Below are 16,346 nucleotides of genomic sequence, written 5' to 3'. Positions count from 1 at the left end.
AAGTACGGAGTAATAATAATACTAATACGGAGTAATAATACTCGTAATAATAATGGAAGAATATTAAAATAAGAAGAAAAAAAACTACAATCACAAGTAGGAAAAGACTAGTAGAAACTAAATATGGGGTCCCGTAACACTTTATACTCTGTTAAAAGGGACACCCACCTCACAATGTGCTAGAACAGTTCCATCTAGAAGCTTCTCGGAAAACCTACAACTTTGACAATGAATTTCAATAACCTGTACACTTTCTTCTTGGGAAGGAGGGAAGGGGTAAGGGACTAAGGGGTGAAGGTGATGGGTGAGAGCTTAGCTTTCAACCCAAGGCGGCCACCGCTAACATCAAGGTACCGAACGCATGGTGGGGGACTAACATACAAGATGTTCTTTAGAGAGTTATCCTCACTAGCTAACAAAAGATTAAAAGAAAAAAAATTGACCATAAGTTTATGACAACAATGACAGTAATTCACAAATGAAGATAAATTTATGGTGAACTGAGAAACACTACTTACAAGCCTCCCTATACCCTAATGTGATTAATTGACTACCTATCAGAACACCTCTATAATTCTCTCCACAGAAGCTATAATACGACGACAAAAGATCTACAATCACCCGTTTAATCACATGTTTATATACAACTATAAAGCATGGACGCACAGAATGAGACTGTAAAGACTTGAGAACAACACAGTTTCCAATTCTTTTCCTCTTCCATGAACGTTTTTAACACACTTCTAAAAGTTGTGATTCTTGGACTGCCTAAAGGCGGAAGTTCGTAAACAGGAACTACAGACAGCAGTCATATCTAGCAGATGGAAGAACCAGTCAACCCCAAGGCCTCTGCAATGCGAACACCTTGGTAGCTTCATTCACGGAGAGAAAAGATATCCTCCCATCACATCAGGCTTCTAATCACATCCTATCAATAGGCTCGGTTCTGTCTTGTACAGCCAAACGTTCAGAGACATCAGCAAGAGACTTAAGATTGCACTTGATCAAAGCTTCAACAAAAAAGCATGTTTCATCCTTGGTGTTGCCTTCAGGTACATCAACCACAAACGACTCGATCACCATTGTCCCAGGCCTTCCCTCCATGATCTCTGGATGTAAAGACACCACAGAAGAGTAGTTCTGAACAAGGAAAACATGACTTAGACAAGGTAAAACTCAGTACATACAAAAGGATACATAAAAGTAAAGGCAACAGAAGAAAATAGGATAAAGATTCCCATTAACCTCTTTTCTTTTTGGCAAGAATCTTATAAATTGGGGAAGTTGCCACCAAGTATTCAGTCTAAGATTCCAAATATATGACTAAACAGTAAGTACCATACTAAACCCTAATTACAATGCTCCTCACCAGGCAGTCTATAGTTTTTTGTCCTACATTGTATATGCCAAAGAAGCAGGCGTCCAAAATAAAATAAAATCCGACTATTTGATTTTAAGGACAATTTTATGAGCATATATTGTCAACAAAAAAAAGATAACCATACATCGAAGATACAATAACATGAAAAAAGAACTCTGATACAGCCCCTGGGCAGAGTACTAGAAGAGATGACACAAGGGAAGATTATCAATGAGGACCTAATTATGTTAAATGCTCTCCAACAACCAAACATCCCCAAATTATAAATTCAAAGGCCTTGCAGGTAACAAAAATGACCTACAATAATAACATAATACAAATGACTTGCAAGAAACAAATTGACCAACAATAATAACAAATGCAGATGCCCTGCAAGCGTACGAAATGACCTACAATAAAAAACATAGTACAAAGGCCATGTAGGAAACAAAATTAACTTCAATAATAACAAATGCAGAGACCTTGCAGGTGAACAAAACGACCAAGGATAATAACAAAATGCAAAGGACTTGCAGGTAAAAATGTCATGACCTACCATGATAACAACAATCAATATCTGTATTCAGCATCCTCTTCCCTTTTTCTCCACCGATTGTTAAAATGAATATATGCCATAACCGTTGGATAACATCAGTTAATCATATATGCGATTTAACCAACTAAAAAAACCGTCCTGCACTGAAACTAAATTACTCCTAGACGTTCAATCATCATCACAGAACAGGATCGACTTCAAAAAATTCAGAACAATTAACAGAGTATTACATATTTAATGGTGTTCCGGAACCCAAACTGAAACACCATTTCCCCAAACACGCACACATAATAAATCAAGGAATCATAAAATGGAAGTGTCATACCTTTAGCCTATGATCTCCACCAACAATCCTGATACTGAGAACATGCTCATTGTCATCCAGAACCTCCAACCTCTCAGTGCTCGTAGTCGCTGGCAGCCCTGATTTTACATCAACCTCTCTTACACTTCCAATCTCAAGATTTCCCTGCACCACGCATCTGCTGATGAATGGCTTATACTTCTGGGGTTGATCAAATCTCCTCACTAAAGACCAAACCTGACATGCAAACACTACATTAACAGAAGACACACAAATATTCATACAAAACTTCTAACAGAATTCGACAAACGCTCAAACACTAATCGCATCCATATGAACAACATGATCCATCATCGATACGACTCTAAATTCTAGTTACATAGTCCCAACTTCATAACCATTATCCATAATCAGAAGGGCAATAACTTCCTCCCATTTTTACCATTACAAAGGTATCAAAAATGGTTGAAACAATTGCTAACTAATCAGTCCAAAAGTAGAAACTATCTTTATAACACAGCCAGTTATTTATGAAACTCAACAACCACATTTCCTTTCCAATTGCGATATGATTTTTTCCACAACAATGAACAAATAATATCCCAGATTTTAATATTCCATTTTTTTTAATTTTTCTTTTTTTACCAAATATTGATCCCAAGATTATATGCTCAATTCCCAAGAAAATAAATGCTTCATTAATCAAACTACAAATTATTACCACCAATTCCATTAAATAAACCCCATATTTTCTAAAACTCATAACAACAAATGGATCAAACTTAATAAACACACCCAAAACATCAAATTCAAACACCCCCAAAAAATTAAAAAAAAATCAAGAATCAAAATCATGATATAATCTGGATCCATCAAACCAAACATAATCAAAGAAAACCCAAAACAAACAATCAAAAACAACAATCAAAACATCAAAACAAAAATAAAAAAAATTACCAAATGAACAGGAGCTTTAATGTGCTTGATTAAAACAGAGCTACATTGATTATCAGCAGGTTCATGCTTATGATGTATCTTAATGTACTCTTCTTCAACTCCACTATATCCGTTCCCGTTCATCATCCCTTTTACTTTCTCTTCAAAATTGAAATTGAAATTAAACCCAAAAATCTCCGATTAAAACTTCGCCGGAAACTAATCTCCGGTGGTCGGAAAATCGGCGATTGAATCGATAAGCAAACGAGTTGACTCAGTAGAAAAGATTAACGCGCTTCTACCACCATAGCCAAACAATCTCAAGCTTTCTCTCTCTTCGCTATCAATTTTCTCTCTCCTCTTCTTCTTCTCTTATGAGTGTTAATTTTTACTCCACTTTTTTTTTTCCTTTTTTTCTTTTTTTTTTTTTTTTTGTGTCTGCTTTTCTCGAAGTCTCAACCTCATCGCCTGGGATTAAAAAAGAAGTTAGGCAAATAAAGACAATGAATATTTTATTAAAAAAAATAAAAATAAATTAATTTGTTTTTTTGGACAGGAAAAAAATAAAATAATTTTGTTACTGAGGGGGTAATTGTGTAATTTTTATGGGTTGAGTTTTGGATTTACGAAAATACCCTTGTAAGCGCGTCTTTTTTGTGTTTTGTCTGTTTGTGGATTTGGTAAATCTGGTCAAGGCTATTGGTTGAGATTTGATGTTGCTTATTGTGGTAGGTTTGGCTTAACTTAACCATCTTTCATAGCCTCAATTTAGTCCTCTTTTGGAAATTTTCACTTATGATGAAGAAGCCCTTTACCCTCTAAAGTATCTTAGAATTTATTTCTTAGTAGTTTGAATTGAATGGTGGGGTTGCGGTTTTTACGGATCTGTGTCGTGGGAGTTTCAAAATCAGTTATTTTTTTCAACGCTATCTATAGCTGATTTGAGTCCTCGATCTAACAGCTGTTTTCTGCTAAATCCAAAAAATCCAGCTCACTTGTCCCTTAAAGGTGATGTTAGTTAGTTTTCGGCACATTGTTGTTGCTTGACAGGCTGTGTTGCGTGACTTGTGTCTTGCGTGTTGTATTTTTTATATTCCTGCGACCTGTTGGTTTATTACATACATTTGCTGTCATTGGATAGTAAAATAAGTTTTAAGGATGCTTGTTCATGTGATAGTAATAAGGTAAGAAAAACGTTGGATTTGAATTCTAATTTACGCTAATTAATTTTATCATAATGTCTTTGATGTGATCAGGTAACAAAACAAAATTGGTTACAACCTTAATTGCAAATCAGGTTATTGTGAATTGAGTTATTGCTTTATTACATGATAAGAGCATAATGTTGATGGTTCATGCTTTTCCTCAAGGTTCAGTTACCGACAACCATTGTTATGCAATCCTTACGTTTATAAACAAACAATAAATGATGCAATTCTCACGTTTATAGAAAAAAATACATGGAGTTGATAAAGCAAACAGATTGCTCTACTAATACCATGAGCAATATAAATTGTCTTATGTGATGATTTTCGGGGATCATTCCATTTGTCATTCTAAAGGCTTATAAAAGACAACGATCATAAACAATATTTGTAATGTTATTTTTACAACATATGTTGTTATTGGTGATGTAGAATCCAAAGAAAGACAATTTGTTGTTACTTGCATATCAATAACATAGAAATCACCTCCAACATGAAAAAATGAAAACAAAAGCCTCTATTTTTAGTTTTTTACTAGGTTATTTTTGTATGTTAGTAATTTATATTTCTGATGGATCGGATTGACATTCTGCGGCTAATTAAACATGCAACTCATCCTAATTTGCTAGAGTTACATACGCTTCGACATAATAAGGCAATAAACTAACAACAATCCTGCCCATCTGTTATGATTATACATGTTTTTTTACTCTTATTTTCATTTTAAATACGAAGTAATATTGATTCTACTTAAAATCTATCACATACCAATTAGCCGAAAGCCGTCATAAAATATCAAGAAATTATACTTGAATAAAAGCCACGTGTGGAACTACACTAGCTTATTCTGTTATATATATACTTCGTATAACTTACTTGGATCTAAACCAACCTCAAAAAAAAATTCAACAAATTTGGCTCGAAGATTCATAATTATGCATCTATCTCTTTAATATGCTTCAATAATTAGATTTTACTTACCCTTCCCCCTAAAGGTGTGAATTGGGTGTACGGGTTAGGTTTATTTTTAATTTGAGTCATGCTCAATTATTGAGTCCATACAAGAAATTTACAGTTTGATTTTTAATGGGGTTGGGCCGGTCAATTCGGTTTTTGACATCTCTACCTCCCCCTCCTCAAATGTCTCACCTAGTTATCAAACCTTATTTAACCCATTGAAAAACGCTCAAGCTCATACCACTTTGGCTTGTCATCAAAATGAAACTTTGTTATGGTTTTAAAGTGTACCTTAATGCAACAAATTTAAATAATACTTAGGGCCTGTTCTCATACGATTATATTCAGTTCAGTTTAGTTTTTTTTTACGGCAAGTAATAGCGAGTTTAAATTAATTCACAGACAAAGAGTCCATCAAAACATATGGGGAAATCTTCCATTCAGTTCAGTTTAGCTCCTAATTTCCTTCTCTTATAAAATATTCAGTTCAGTTTCAGCTCTAATAAGTTCAGTTCAGCTCAGCTCAGTCAATGAGAACAAACCCTTAGTCAAATGTAACTAAATATACCTTCTTTTTTTTTTTTTTTTTTTTTTTTTTTAAATTGTACTATAATACTGTACGTCTTTACATTGTGTTATACGGAGTACCTTATACAGAGTACGAAATTACTAAGTACTCGTATTTAATTCCAAATCTAGGTTTATCAAAAAGGGGAAAAGAAAGTGCAACTGTTACAAAGTACTCTCTTCGTATGTTTTTTCATTTTTAAAGTGGTCAAAAAGTCAAAGTTCCCAGAAATTGCTACGATCACTGCAAAAATCACACACTAAACCTCTGTCTACTACCTTCTCTTTCTCTCTCCTCGATCTCGTTGGTTTTCGCAAGGTTAGTTAAGTGTTCATGTTAAGCTCAAAAATCTCAATTTGATTTTCCCAGTTTGTTGATTGTTTCGTTCAATTAATTTGTGCGTTTGATTTTTGTATGTTTGCGATTCTGTAATTAATTGGGTTTTGGTTGATTTCGGAGGTTGATTGATGACAAATTATGAATCAAATTATTCAAATTAAGCTGACTTTTTGTGGATTAGGGTATTCAATTTTTGTTTTGTTGATGCAGCGAAGTAATTTTTAAATTAGGGTTTTTTCGTGTATAGTCTTGTAGATGATAGATGGGTTTGTGGGAAGATTTTGAAATTCAGATTTTATTGGGATTTTGAAGGAGAAATTTGTTAGGGTTTAATGATTGTTCAATGGGCATATAAATTTGATATCTTTATTAAAATCACCAATTCACCATTGCTTGTAGAATGTATTCACCTCCAATTTAATGGTTACATAGTCAATGACAATGAATTTGATTGTTTGTTTCATATGTGTATTTACTATAATAATTTAGTTGATCTTTTGAATGCAGTAATCTATAGATTTTGGTGTTCCAGCATCTTTTCGCTTTTGTCTGGTTTTAGGTCCTGGTTGATAAACACACTGGTAAGTAGAATGACATAGATATACTCTTATTACATTTTATGGTGTATTGAACTACTAAACCGGTAGCAATGGCATCCTTATACAGGAACTACTCAGAAGTCTGACAATATGCACGGTGGCTTTAATGTTCCAAATATGTCGGGTACACTTACATCCCGAAATTCATCCATGAATAGTGTCGCTTCTGGTGGGGTTCAACAACCAACAGGGAATGTTCCAGGGGGGAGATTTGCATCAAATAACATCCCAGTTGCTCTGTCTCAGGTTTGTTGTCGCTGTTAAGGCTATGCTTGTTTGTAAGTTTAATGCATATTGGCCATTTAACTTGTGCCTCATATTTGATTTCCTATATCGGTAAAAGTTCCTTTTCATTTGTAGATGTCTCATGGGAGCTCACATGGTGGATATTCAGGAGTCACAAATAGAGGAGGTATGAATGTTGTAGGAAGCCCTGGATATAGCAGTAATACAAATGGAGTTGGCGGTTCTATTCCTGGGATTCTCCCTACCTCTGCTGCAATTGGTAATCGTAGTGCTGTCCCAGGTCTAGGAGTCTCCCCTGTGTTGGGAAATGCCGGTCCTCGAGTTACTGGCTCAGTGGGAAGTATGGTTGGCAGTGGCAACATTGGGAGAAGTATAGGTTCAGGTGGAGGACTATCTGTGCCTGGCCTTGCTTCTCGCTTGAATATGTCTGCAAATAGTGGATCTGGGAGCTTAGGTGTGCAAGGACCAAATAGATTAACTGGCGGTGTACTCCAACAAGGTATCACATCTAACTCATCATCTTTTATTATTCTAAGTATTATTTTCTGTATTGAAACCTTGGGTAGAGTTTCAAGCTCCAAATTATCCTTACACAACGTCATAAGGAAGAGAGGATTGTTGGTGCTTGGTGGACTTTGAAGAGTAATTCTGGGTGTGAAATAATTTTTTAAGTACATGCAAAAATCTTTGACCTTAGTTCCAAAAAAGACTGTTCAATCAAAGTGTGGTTATATGCTTACCATATTACGAAGAAGACTTGGGTAACAGAATTGTTGCTGGTAGGAACAAACTGTTTTTGTGGACAATATAATAATTTGAAACAGTTCTCAGAAAATAATTTTTTGGTTGATGATGATAGGAGGACGAGAGTAGGCTTCGTGCTGTATTCAAATTGGAATTTAACAACCTTTGTGGTTTAGTGACTTAGAAATTCTTGGATAGGAAAAACCTCTGGTCAAACCCGTCTTGACATGCAATGAGATGGACTCAAGCATAAATCCATGTCTAATCCTTCATTTTGCATTAGGACACGTCTCGTATATAGACCACAAATCAGTTGGAGTTTGTGAAGGGAGATAGAAATTGCAACAAACCTGCTTAATCATCTGTTAGACTGTTACTATTTATGGATATTAATTTTTGATTTGATGTGATCAAAATCCATTGTTAATATACTCTGAAAAAACTATATCTACAAATCAAGCTATCAATTATTTAGAACAAAGTAGGTGCATCTAGTTAGGGCTTCTATTTATCTACGGGAGGTGACTACTGCTGTTGTATTAATGTAGCTTATCAGTGGCCACGCTTTACCTTAATTCCATTTTTTAAGCATGTGTTGAATATATTCTGCCCCATCACTTCCCCGGCGCATATCCCTAGCATATTATTGTTAGTACCAATCAATCAATCAAAGCCTTAATCCCATAAGTGGGGTCATATTATTGTCAATATGCTTAAGAAAATTGAAATTTTATATTTGATAAGTTGATTATTGTGACGGAAAACCTTAAATTTAAACTAGGATAGAGTCTCATGACCTCTTTTAGGGTTTTTTTTTTTTTTTTTTTTTTTTTTTTTTTTTTTTTTTTTTTTTTTTCTCAATTATTATTATTATTATTATTATTATTATTATTATTATTTTTTTTTTTTTTTTTTTTTTTTTTTTTTTTATAAAATGGTCTGACTAGTTAGACACCCAAACATATACAAATTTTACCATCATCCAAGTATAGATAATATAGTGATAAATAGGATTTTGGGAATAGATGAAGGAGGTTAATCAAAGGTTGTCTTTCTTTGTCTCATTTCTTTTTACCATCGGTGCTTGGACTGTCTCATGAGCAGAGGTTGAGTGGCAAATTGACCTTTAGTCCCCTTTTTTTGTTTGTTTATATAGGTAGTGGCGTCTTGACTTAAATGGTCGCTGGATTGTCCTGGTTTCCATGCAGTTGCCACTGTCTGATATTATTATTTTGTTCCTTTTTAGTGTTGGGGAGAATTTTAGAAATGTGTTTACTTTATAGCAAATCTTTGAGTTGATTAACGTGCTTTAAATTAATCTAGGTAAGCATAGTTTCATGAGAGTTCATGTGGATCTTATTGCTCTTGATAGATTCACTTATATGTTAGGTTTCTTACCAAGTGTTGTGCTCTTGTTTGGGAGTTCATGAGGTAGGATAATCCCGGACATCGTGTAATTTTGGATGGGCCATACCCTGGAGCTTGGTAACTCTGCCTTAAAATGCTCTTCTCTTGTTAGATGAGCCGAGAAAGAAAAGGAGAGCTGGATTGTGACAGTGGTTGCAAATGGAGTAAGTAAAGTGTTTGCGTAGGAATTAGGAAGAGCAAGGTATTGTTTTGATGACATGACCTCCCTTTCTAGTGCTTGAATGAGCTCCCTCAGTGTCTCACACAGCAATCATCTATCCTTTTTCTCACTCTCTCCCCTTCCTTTGGAAATTGTTCCAAACAGAGGCTGCCTAAAAGCCCAAATTGCTTTTAGTGGTAAGGCTCATCTTACTTCCTAACAACCTTTCTTCATTACTTCTTGGGTTTTTTCCTATTCATTCCCCAAAAATGATCTTTTGTCATCTCCTCAGTGGAGCATCCTGATGCCTATTAAGCAATTAAGTTGTGCTCCTTTTTCATATGTTTTCAAGATATAGACCCATCTCACTCTTACCACTTATTTTCTATGACCATTTATTGTTGTTTTGATTTTTGCACTACCCATACTCTAAATTTGACCATTATATTAACTATATAACAAAATGCTACTATTTGATATGTTGTTTGGTTAGTCTCAATGTGTTTTTTTTCCCCCCTTCATATATCATCATTTTATTATTTTTTTCTGACAGATATAGTAAATATATATGAGCAAGATTACGTGTTAGCATTGCTCAAAGGTCAAATATTGCCAAAATAAATAAAAAGAAAAATCTGAGGCTATTTTTCATTACTATATACAAAGTGTGTGTGTGTGTATTCTGTCAAGTTGTCTAAGGACTTTGCCCTCATCCCTTCACCTGTCTCTTTATCAAGATCTGGAATAGTTTTCCAAGGACAGATATAGTCAATGTTTTGAGTTTTTTACTTTCGCCACTCAAATCAATAGAGCTTTATAAAGAAGTTAAATTGATGTAAAATTTGATCTTCTTCTGGTAAGAATTCTTCCAGGCTTGAGGTTTCTTTTGTAAATTTTCTTTAGCTACACTTTTACAAAATGGAAGCGAGGCTGCATTCCTAGCTTGTGTACAGAGGCCAGTAGAAAACCTAAGCACAAGACTAAGAAATCTGTCTAGGAAGAAAACAGAATATTCTTAGGGAATAAGAATATATCTAGGAGTGATATTCACATGCAATGCTGTGTAGGGGAAGAGTAATTACCAACTCACCATACTACTTTCAAGTCTCAATACTTTCCTTGAATTTGATTGATATATCCTTGTTGCAACCAACTGTCAATATTATTATTTATTAACCTGACACTGTAAATTAGTGCAATCTATGGTATAATTGTTAGTTTCTCTGTTGTGCTGATTGACTGGCTGAAGCTATTAACTTAGGAGTTTTAACTTTCCTATAGGTATTTTACCTGGTTCAATTCTACATTCTAAGTCTGGGACATTTCTTTATTTCCTTCCAATCATTTTTACCCAGTGCTGTTTTTAACTAAATGCCTTTCTAACTTTACGTAGCTCTTGCTAGATTGTACTACCTTCTATAGCTCTATGTCGGATAAATTGTTTGTTAATGTGACATGGTTAATGCCTCAAATGTTGCATATGGACCTTTTTTTATTTTGAGGAAGCTATGGTCCAACTTTTGCTATGCTGATGACTATTTGGTTCCAGCTTCTCCGCAGATGCTTTCTATGTTTGGAAACTCTTATCCTTCTGCTGGGGGCCCTCTTTCGCAGAACCATGTTCAAGCAGTGAATAATTTAAGCTCCATTGGAATGTTAAGTGATGAGAACTCCAATGACGCCCCTTTTACTTTAAATGACTTTCCTCAGTTAGGTAGTCGCCCTAACTCTGCTGGAGGTCCACAAGGACAAATAGGTATAGTTGTAACCTTTTTTTTTTTTTTTGGTAATTAAAAGATTCTTTAGCATTTATTCCTGCAGCTTTAGATAATTGGTAATTATGCCAGGTTCTCTGCGAAAACAAGGCCTTGGAGTTAGTCCCATTGTTCAGCAAAACCAGGAATTTAGCATCCAAAATGAGGATTTTCCTGCCTTACCGGGTTTCAAAGGTTTTCCCTGCTCCTTGCTCTCAACCCCAAATTGTCTCCTCGGGCCTATTTACTGCTTTGGTGGATATTGTTTATCATAATATTGACTGTGATTGTGAAGGGATGTTGATATTTATAGTTATTTTGGGGCTGCTGAGGTTAAAGTCCTTGTAAATTAATCCCTTTGTCCCAGTTTCAAATTCACTTTGAAAGTTGTGTTTCACCTTTTGAATTGGACTAACCTAAGGATGGTATGGTATGGTATGGTATGGTATGGGTGTTTTCAAAATTTCAAATAAGTTGCATTTTCCTTATATGTACCCATATTTTATTTTTTTTTTCTTCCCATGTATTGCTGATTTTTTGGACTAAGCCAAAGTGGTATATTTAACTTCCTTCATTTATCTTTTCTTCCCTTTTGCTAGTTTTGAATGCTCTAGTAATCTGCCAACTTCTTTATTAAATGGTAATGGTTTTTTACTTCCTTAGTGTCTGTTGATTAATAAATGAGTTTTCTCAAGTTAAGAGTACCACTGTACCAGTGCTTTCAAAGGGGTAAAGTTGAAAACTGATGGTACCTGTCACAACGTTGAGTTTTGACTTGTTTACTGATGTTCTCTGAAGTTGTATTACAAGTGATAAATATCAGGATATAGTTACTATGTCATTAGCTAGTTTCGATAATGACTATAGATGCATTTACTCTACAACACTGCATGAATGTATGGTTCATTGGCTGCCACTTGCCAGTATAGAACAGAGAACATCAGTTTTTTTTTTTTTTTTTTGGCGTAGCATCTAGCTTTCTGTGATTTTGAATTTCTGAATACATATCAGAGAAATGATGGCTGTTTTTACTTGGTATATTACTTGCTCTAATACCTATTTTCTTTTTTATCACTCCTTTTTGTAGTAAAAAAGAATTTTCTTTAATTGAATGGAAATTTGATTCTTGTGCTGCTTGGAATGTTGGTTGTAAGATTTATGTAGTTTAAAGGAATATTTTTTCAATTGTAATTAAATCTGACTTTTTTGCAGGTGGGAATGCCGATTTTGGGATGGATTTCCAGCAAAAGGAACAGATTCATGATAATGGTGTACCGATGCAATCTCAACACTTCTCTGTGAGTACTTGTTTATCGAGATATAATTTTGCAATTTAGGTGTTATCTTTACTACTTCAGCTGGTTTCTTGGTAGATGTATGTGTTATCTTATTACAAAGCTTTATCTCTAGATGGGAAGATCACCCGGCTTCAACTTAGGAGGAATGTACTCATCACACCGTCCACAGCAGCAACAGCAACAGCAACATTCACTTTCGGTCAGTAATTTTTCCGTTGTTTCTGTTGTATAAAATTTTTTGCATCTAAATTCCCTGTATATTTTGGGAAACTTACGAGTTTAATACGAGGCCGAATGGATCTTTTGAAAAGTTTGTGGGGAAACAAGCTCTTTTACCAGCTTAAAAGTTGAGCCAGAATTGTATATGAGACATCTTATCACTAGTAATTGGGTTATGTGTTCTGGAGAGGACCTCCTTGTTGCCTGCATTAATTTTTGCATAGGCAATGTAGCAGTTAAGGTGAAGAAATGTCAAGGGTGGATGGTAGAGATATGCTTACTATTTCTAAATTAATCTTCTTCCCTTCCCCATAACTAACACTGCCAGTCTGCCAGAAATATGAGCTTAATATTTCTTTAGGATTCAAAAGATATTTAATATTGATTTTAGAGATGCTAAATACACATACTGGACCAATTTGTATGAAAGTTATTTGACTAAACTTGCTGTAAATGTGTCCCCTTGCTGAGCGTAACTTTGTATTAAAGCAATGTAGGGGGAGAGGGGATAGGTAGTCATTATGAAAGAAATATATCCTTTTTGATTTCTTCTAATATTGCAATTTTGTTATGGTACAGAATAGCATGCCCCCCGGCATCAGCCTAAGGTCCATGAACACTCCGGGTGGGATTTCTAATATGAATTCTTACGAGCAGCAGTTTATGCAGCAGTATCAACAACATAACCAGACACAATTTCGCCTTCAACAGTTGCCATCTCTCAATCAGACTTTTAGAGATCAGGGCGTAAAGCCAATACAATCTCCACAACCTGCTCCAGATCCATATGGATTACTTGGCTTATTGAGTGTGATAAGAATGAGTGATCCTGATCTGACATCTCTTGCCCTTGGAATTGATCTAACAACATTGGGATTGAATTTGAATTCATCAGAAAATCTTCACAAAACTTTTGCCTCCCCTTGGTCTGATGAACCAGCCAAGGGTGAACCTGAGTTCATGATACCTGAATGTTATCATGAAAAACAACCTCCTCCACTAAGTGTGAGCTGCTTGAAACCTCTTGTTCCTCTTTGTTATCAGGTTTTCTTGTTTATGCTCTTCTAATAGTTGTTTTGCTTGCAGCAAGCTTATTTTGCAAAGTTTCAGCTGCCAACACTGTTCTACATATTTTACAGGTAAATCTTCTAGCTGAGGTCCTAATTCTATCATCTATCTCAATTTTTGTGCTGTTGATTAAATTGTTTTCATTTGCAGCATGCCAAGAGATGAAGCCCAGATATATGCAGCCAATGAACTGTATGTTCTTATCTTGATTGTTCTTTATACATGTGATTTAGTTCATTACTTCGTTTTCAATCTGGCTCTTTTCCTCTTCTTCTCTACCCCTGAGTTTCTCCTGTGCCTAATGATTCTAATCCTATTAATGACATTTGAAGCAAATTAGAATCCCTTCATATACATATACTAGATTGGTTTCCTGTGCTGTGCTTGAGCCAATTTTATTTATTGATTTATTTATTTTTAAGATACAACTATTATACATTCTCTTTTAAGTGATTCTTTTAATATTATGGCTACGAGACTCGTAAACTATGACACAAAGCATAGACGCTACGTTTGGTATGTTATTTACTTTAGTTTGTAGTTTCACAAAATACCCTTCAACAGGTAAATGATATGATCTATCTATATGTATTTTCTATTAAACTATGAAGAGGGCCACTCTGTAATCAGTAGAGATGCCTAGTGTTTTCGAGGGTTTATATATAAAACAAACTTATTTGTATATGGAATCCACTTAGTTACTTGAGAAGAGTGAGGGCGGGATATAAATGTTTTTCTGATGGCATTGGGTGCTTCTGCATGAGCTTCCATGTAACTAAATTGCGACGGTAGCATAGGAAGATTTCGAACTTTGACATTCAAAGACGTGCCAAAAAAAAAGCCATAAATCATTTGACAACTGTTCCTGGTTGACATCTTTATGACACAATGGAACCAACTGTCACTGTGGTAGATTGGTTCTATGGTTTCTTATTTGGCTGGAGGGATTTTTGTCAGGAGCCATTTTACTCCACAAAGAACAAGGATTGAAGCCATGTATAGTAGATTAATTTTTTTAATGTCTTGACCCATTTGGCTTGAACATCTGCCCTTATCTCTCAATGTGCTTAAATTTCTATCTTCACTTAAATCATTTTAGAACCCAGTGTTAGGGCGTCACCATTTGCTCAACTTATGGAAATATCCTCTACCTCTTGGTGTCATAAATCTCACAGCTTCTTTTTTTTTTTTTTTTTTTTTTTTTTTTTTTTTGTTTCGTTTTTTTTTTTGGCAGCTATAACAGAGGTTGGTTCTACCACAAAGACCTCCGACTTTGGTTTATGAGAGTTCCCAACATGGAGCCTCTTGTTAAGACCAATGCATATGAAAGAGGTTCTTATGTTGCCTTTGATCCCAATACATGGGATACGTCTATTAAGGTATGTAAATTTCTATATACTCACGCTTTTTATGAAATTTACATGAACTCAATCTCATTACGGTGTTCTGCTGCAGGAGAATTTTGTTATCCATTATGAACTTGTTGAGAAAAGACCAGCTTTACATCATCAATAGGTCTCCTGGTAGATTGTAAATTCAGTGGCCGATTATGCTTGGGTTCAGCACCAGCCTGCTAGTGCTGCAAGAAATCTACCTTGTGATAATTTAAAGAAAATTTTGCATTTAACTAGGCATTTATTTTAGGGCCTGAGAGGTGCAAAGCTAATTTTTTCTTTCAATTAGTTACAGAATTGTAAATTTCCAGTGTATTATTAGACTGAACCGGATGATGTTGGTACAGTTTGATTTGGGAGCTTCAATAACAAAATCCTGTTGTGTTTTTCCCATTGTCTGATTTTGTAAGTTTTTAATGTATATTCTTTAGCTTGCAATCCAGGTGCATATCAGTGTTCACATTAATGTTAGCTAAGGGTGTTTTTGGGCGTTAGGACTTGGAAATATAATGTGAGGTTGTGTGAAGTGTAATTGTAAATAATTTTATGCTGGTTTTCACATTTTTTTTGTCCTATTTAAATAAACAATAAAGGCTGCTGCTTTTAAACTATCAATCTGTAAGAATAGGTTGAAAATCGAACCATCTCCAATTGAGACTCCATCCAGTTAAGCGCAGTGTAGACCTTACCAGATGAGCCTGGGCTTGGATTGCTGGGACGAGAAATGGGTGCAGGCCTATTCAACTATGGAGAGAGAGAAAAAATTCTGAGAAGAATCATAGAAATATGGTTAACTCTCCAATTTCATCTCAAAAAAAAAAAAAAAAAAAAAAAAAAAAAAAAAAAAAAAAATTATAAAAAAAAAAAAATTAATTTAAAAGCATTCATTATAATTATAATAGATCGAAAGAGAAAAAAAAAAGGTTGAATTCAAGTTTCTTAGGAGGATGAAAATGGAGTTGTTTGAGTCTTAATATTGCCCTCTATATTTATTTATTTAAAAATAAAACATTTCCAAAGGCAATCTTATGTACTTCATTCGTTTTTTTTAGTGGTATCATTTTCAAATTGCGGACTTGGCAATTTGAAGAGATGAGAGAGATAGAGAGAATATATATATAAAAAAAAAGGGGGGGCTCATGTGATAAGAGAGAGATAGAGAGATTTTATTTACTAAAAAGTAAAACGATGCAACTAATTTGAAACTTCCATTACATGAAATTCGTGAAACT

General features: G+C 34.7%; 2 protein-coding genes across 2 annotated transcripts; one reads left to right on the top strand and one right to left on the bottom strand.

The window, feature by feature from the left end:
- Nucleotides 1–202: 202 nt before the first annotated feature.
- Nucleotides 203–3,606, bottom strand: LOC145608903 (abscisic acid receptor PYL8-like). The gene is made up of 3 exons (XM_081664489.1): nucleotides 3,178–3,606; nucleotides 2,242–2,457; nucleotides 203–1,140 (listed from the first exon to the last, which is right to left on the bottom strand). The coding sequence occupies exons 1-3, from the start codon at nucleotides 3,301–3,303 to the stop codon at nucleotides 922–924; spliced, it is 561 nt and encodes a 186-aa protein (XP_081520615.1). The 5' UTR covers nucleotides 3,304–3,606; the 3' UTR covers nucleotides 203–921.
- Nucleotides 3,607–6,043: 2,437 nt separating this feature from the next.
- On the top strand, nucleotides 6,044–15,505 carry LOC145608600 (putative NOT transcription complex subunit VIP2). Its single transcript, XM_081664213.1, has 13 exons — nucleotides 6,044–6,204; nucleotides 6,733–6,806; nucleotides 6,892–7,070; nucleotides 7,185–7,569; nucleotides 10,931–11,137; nucleotides 11,229–11,330; nucleotides 12,348–12,433; nucleotides 12,546–12,632; nucleotides 13,232–13,657; nucleotides 13,739–13,791; nucleotides 13,871–13,912; nucleotides 14,955–15,099; nucleotides 15,176–15,505. The coding sequence occupies exons 3-13, from the start codon at nucleotides 6,915–6,917 to the stop codon at nucleotides 15,233–15,235; spliced, it is 1,749 nt and encodes a 582-aa protein (XP_081520339.1). The 5' UTR covers nucleotides 6,044–6,204; nucleotides 6,733–6,806; nucleotides 6,892–6,914; the 3' UTR covers nucleotides 15,236–15,505.
- The last annotated feature ends 841 nt before the right edge of the window (nucleotides 15,506–16,346 follow it).

This window comes from Chenopodium album, chromosome 23 (assembly GCF_948465745.1).
Source record: "Chenopodium album chromosome 23, dcCheAlbu1.1, whole genome shotgun sequence".
Lineage (NCBI taxonomy): Eukaryota > Viridiplantae > Streptophyta > Magnoliopsida > Caryophyllales > Amaranthaceae > Chenopodium > Chenopodium album.
Note: the sequence above shows the minus strand (reverse complement) of the source record. Positions and strands in the feature narration are given on the sequence as shown.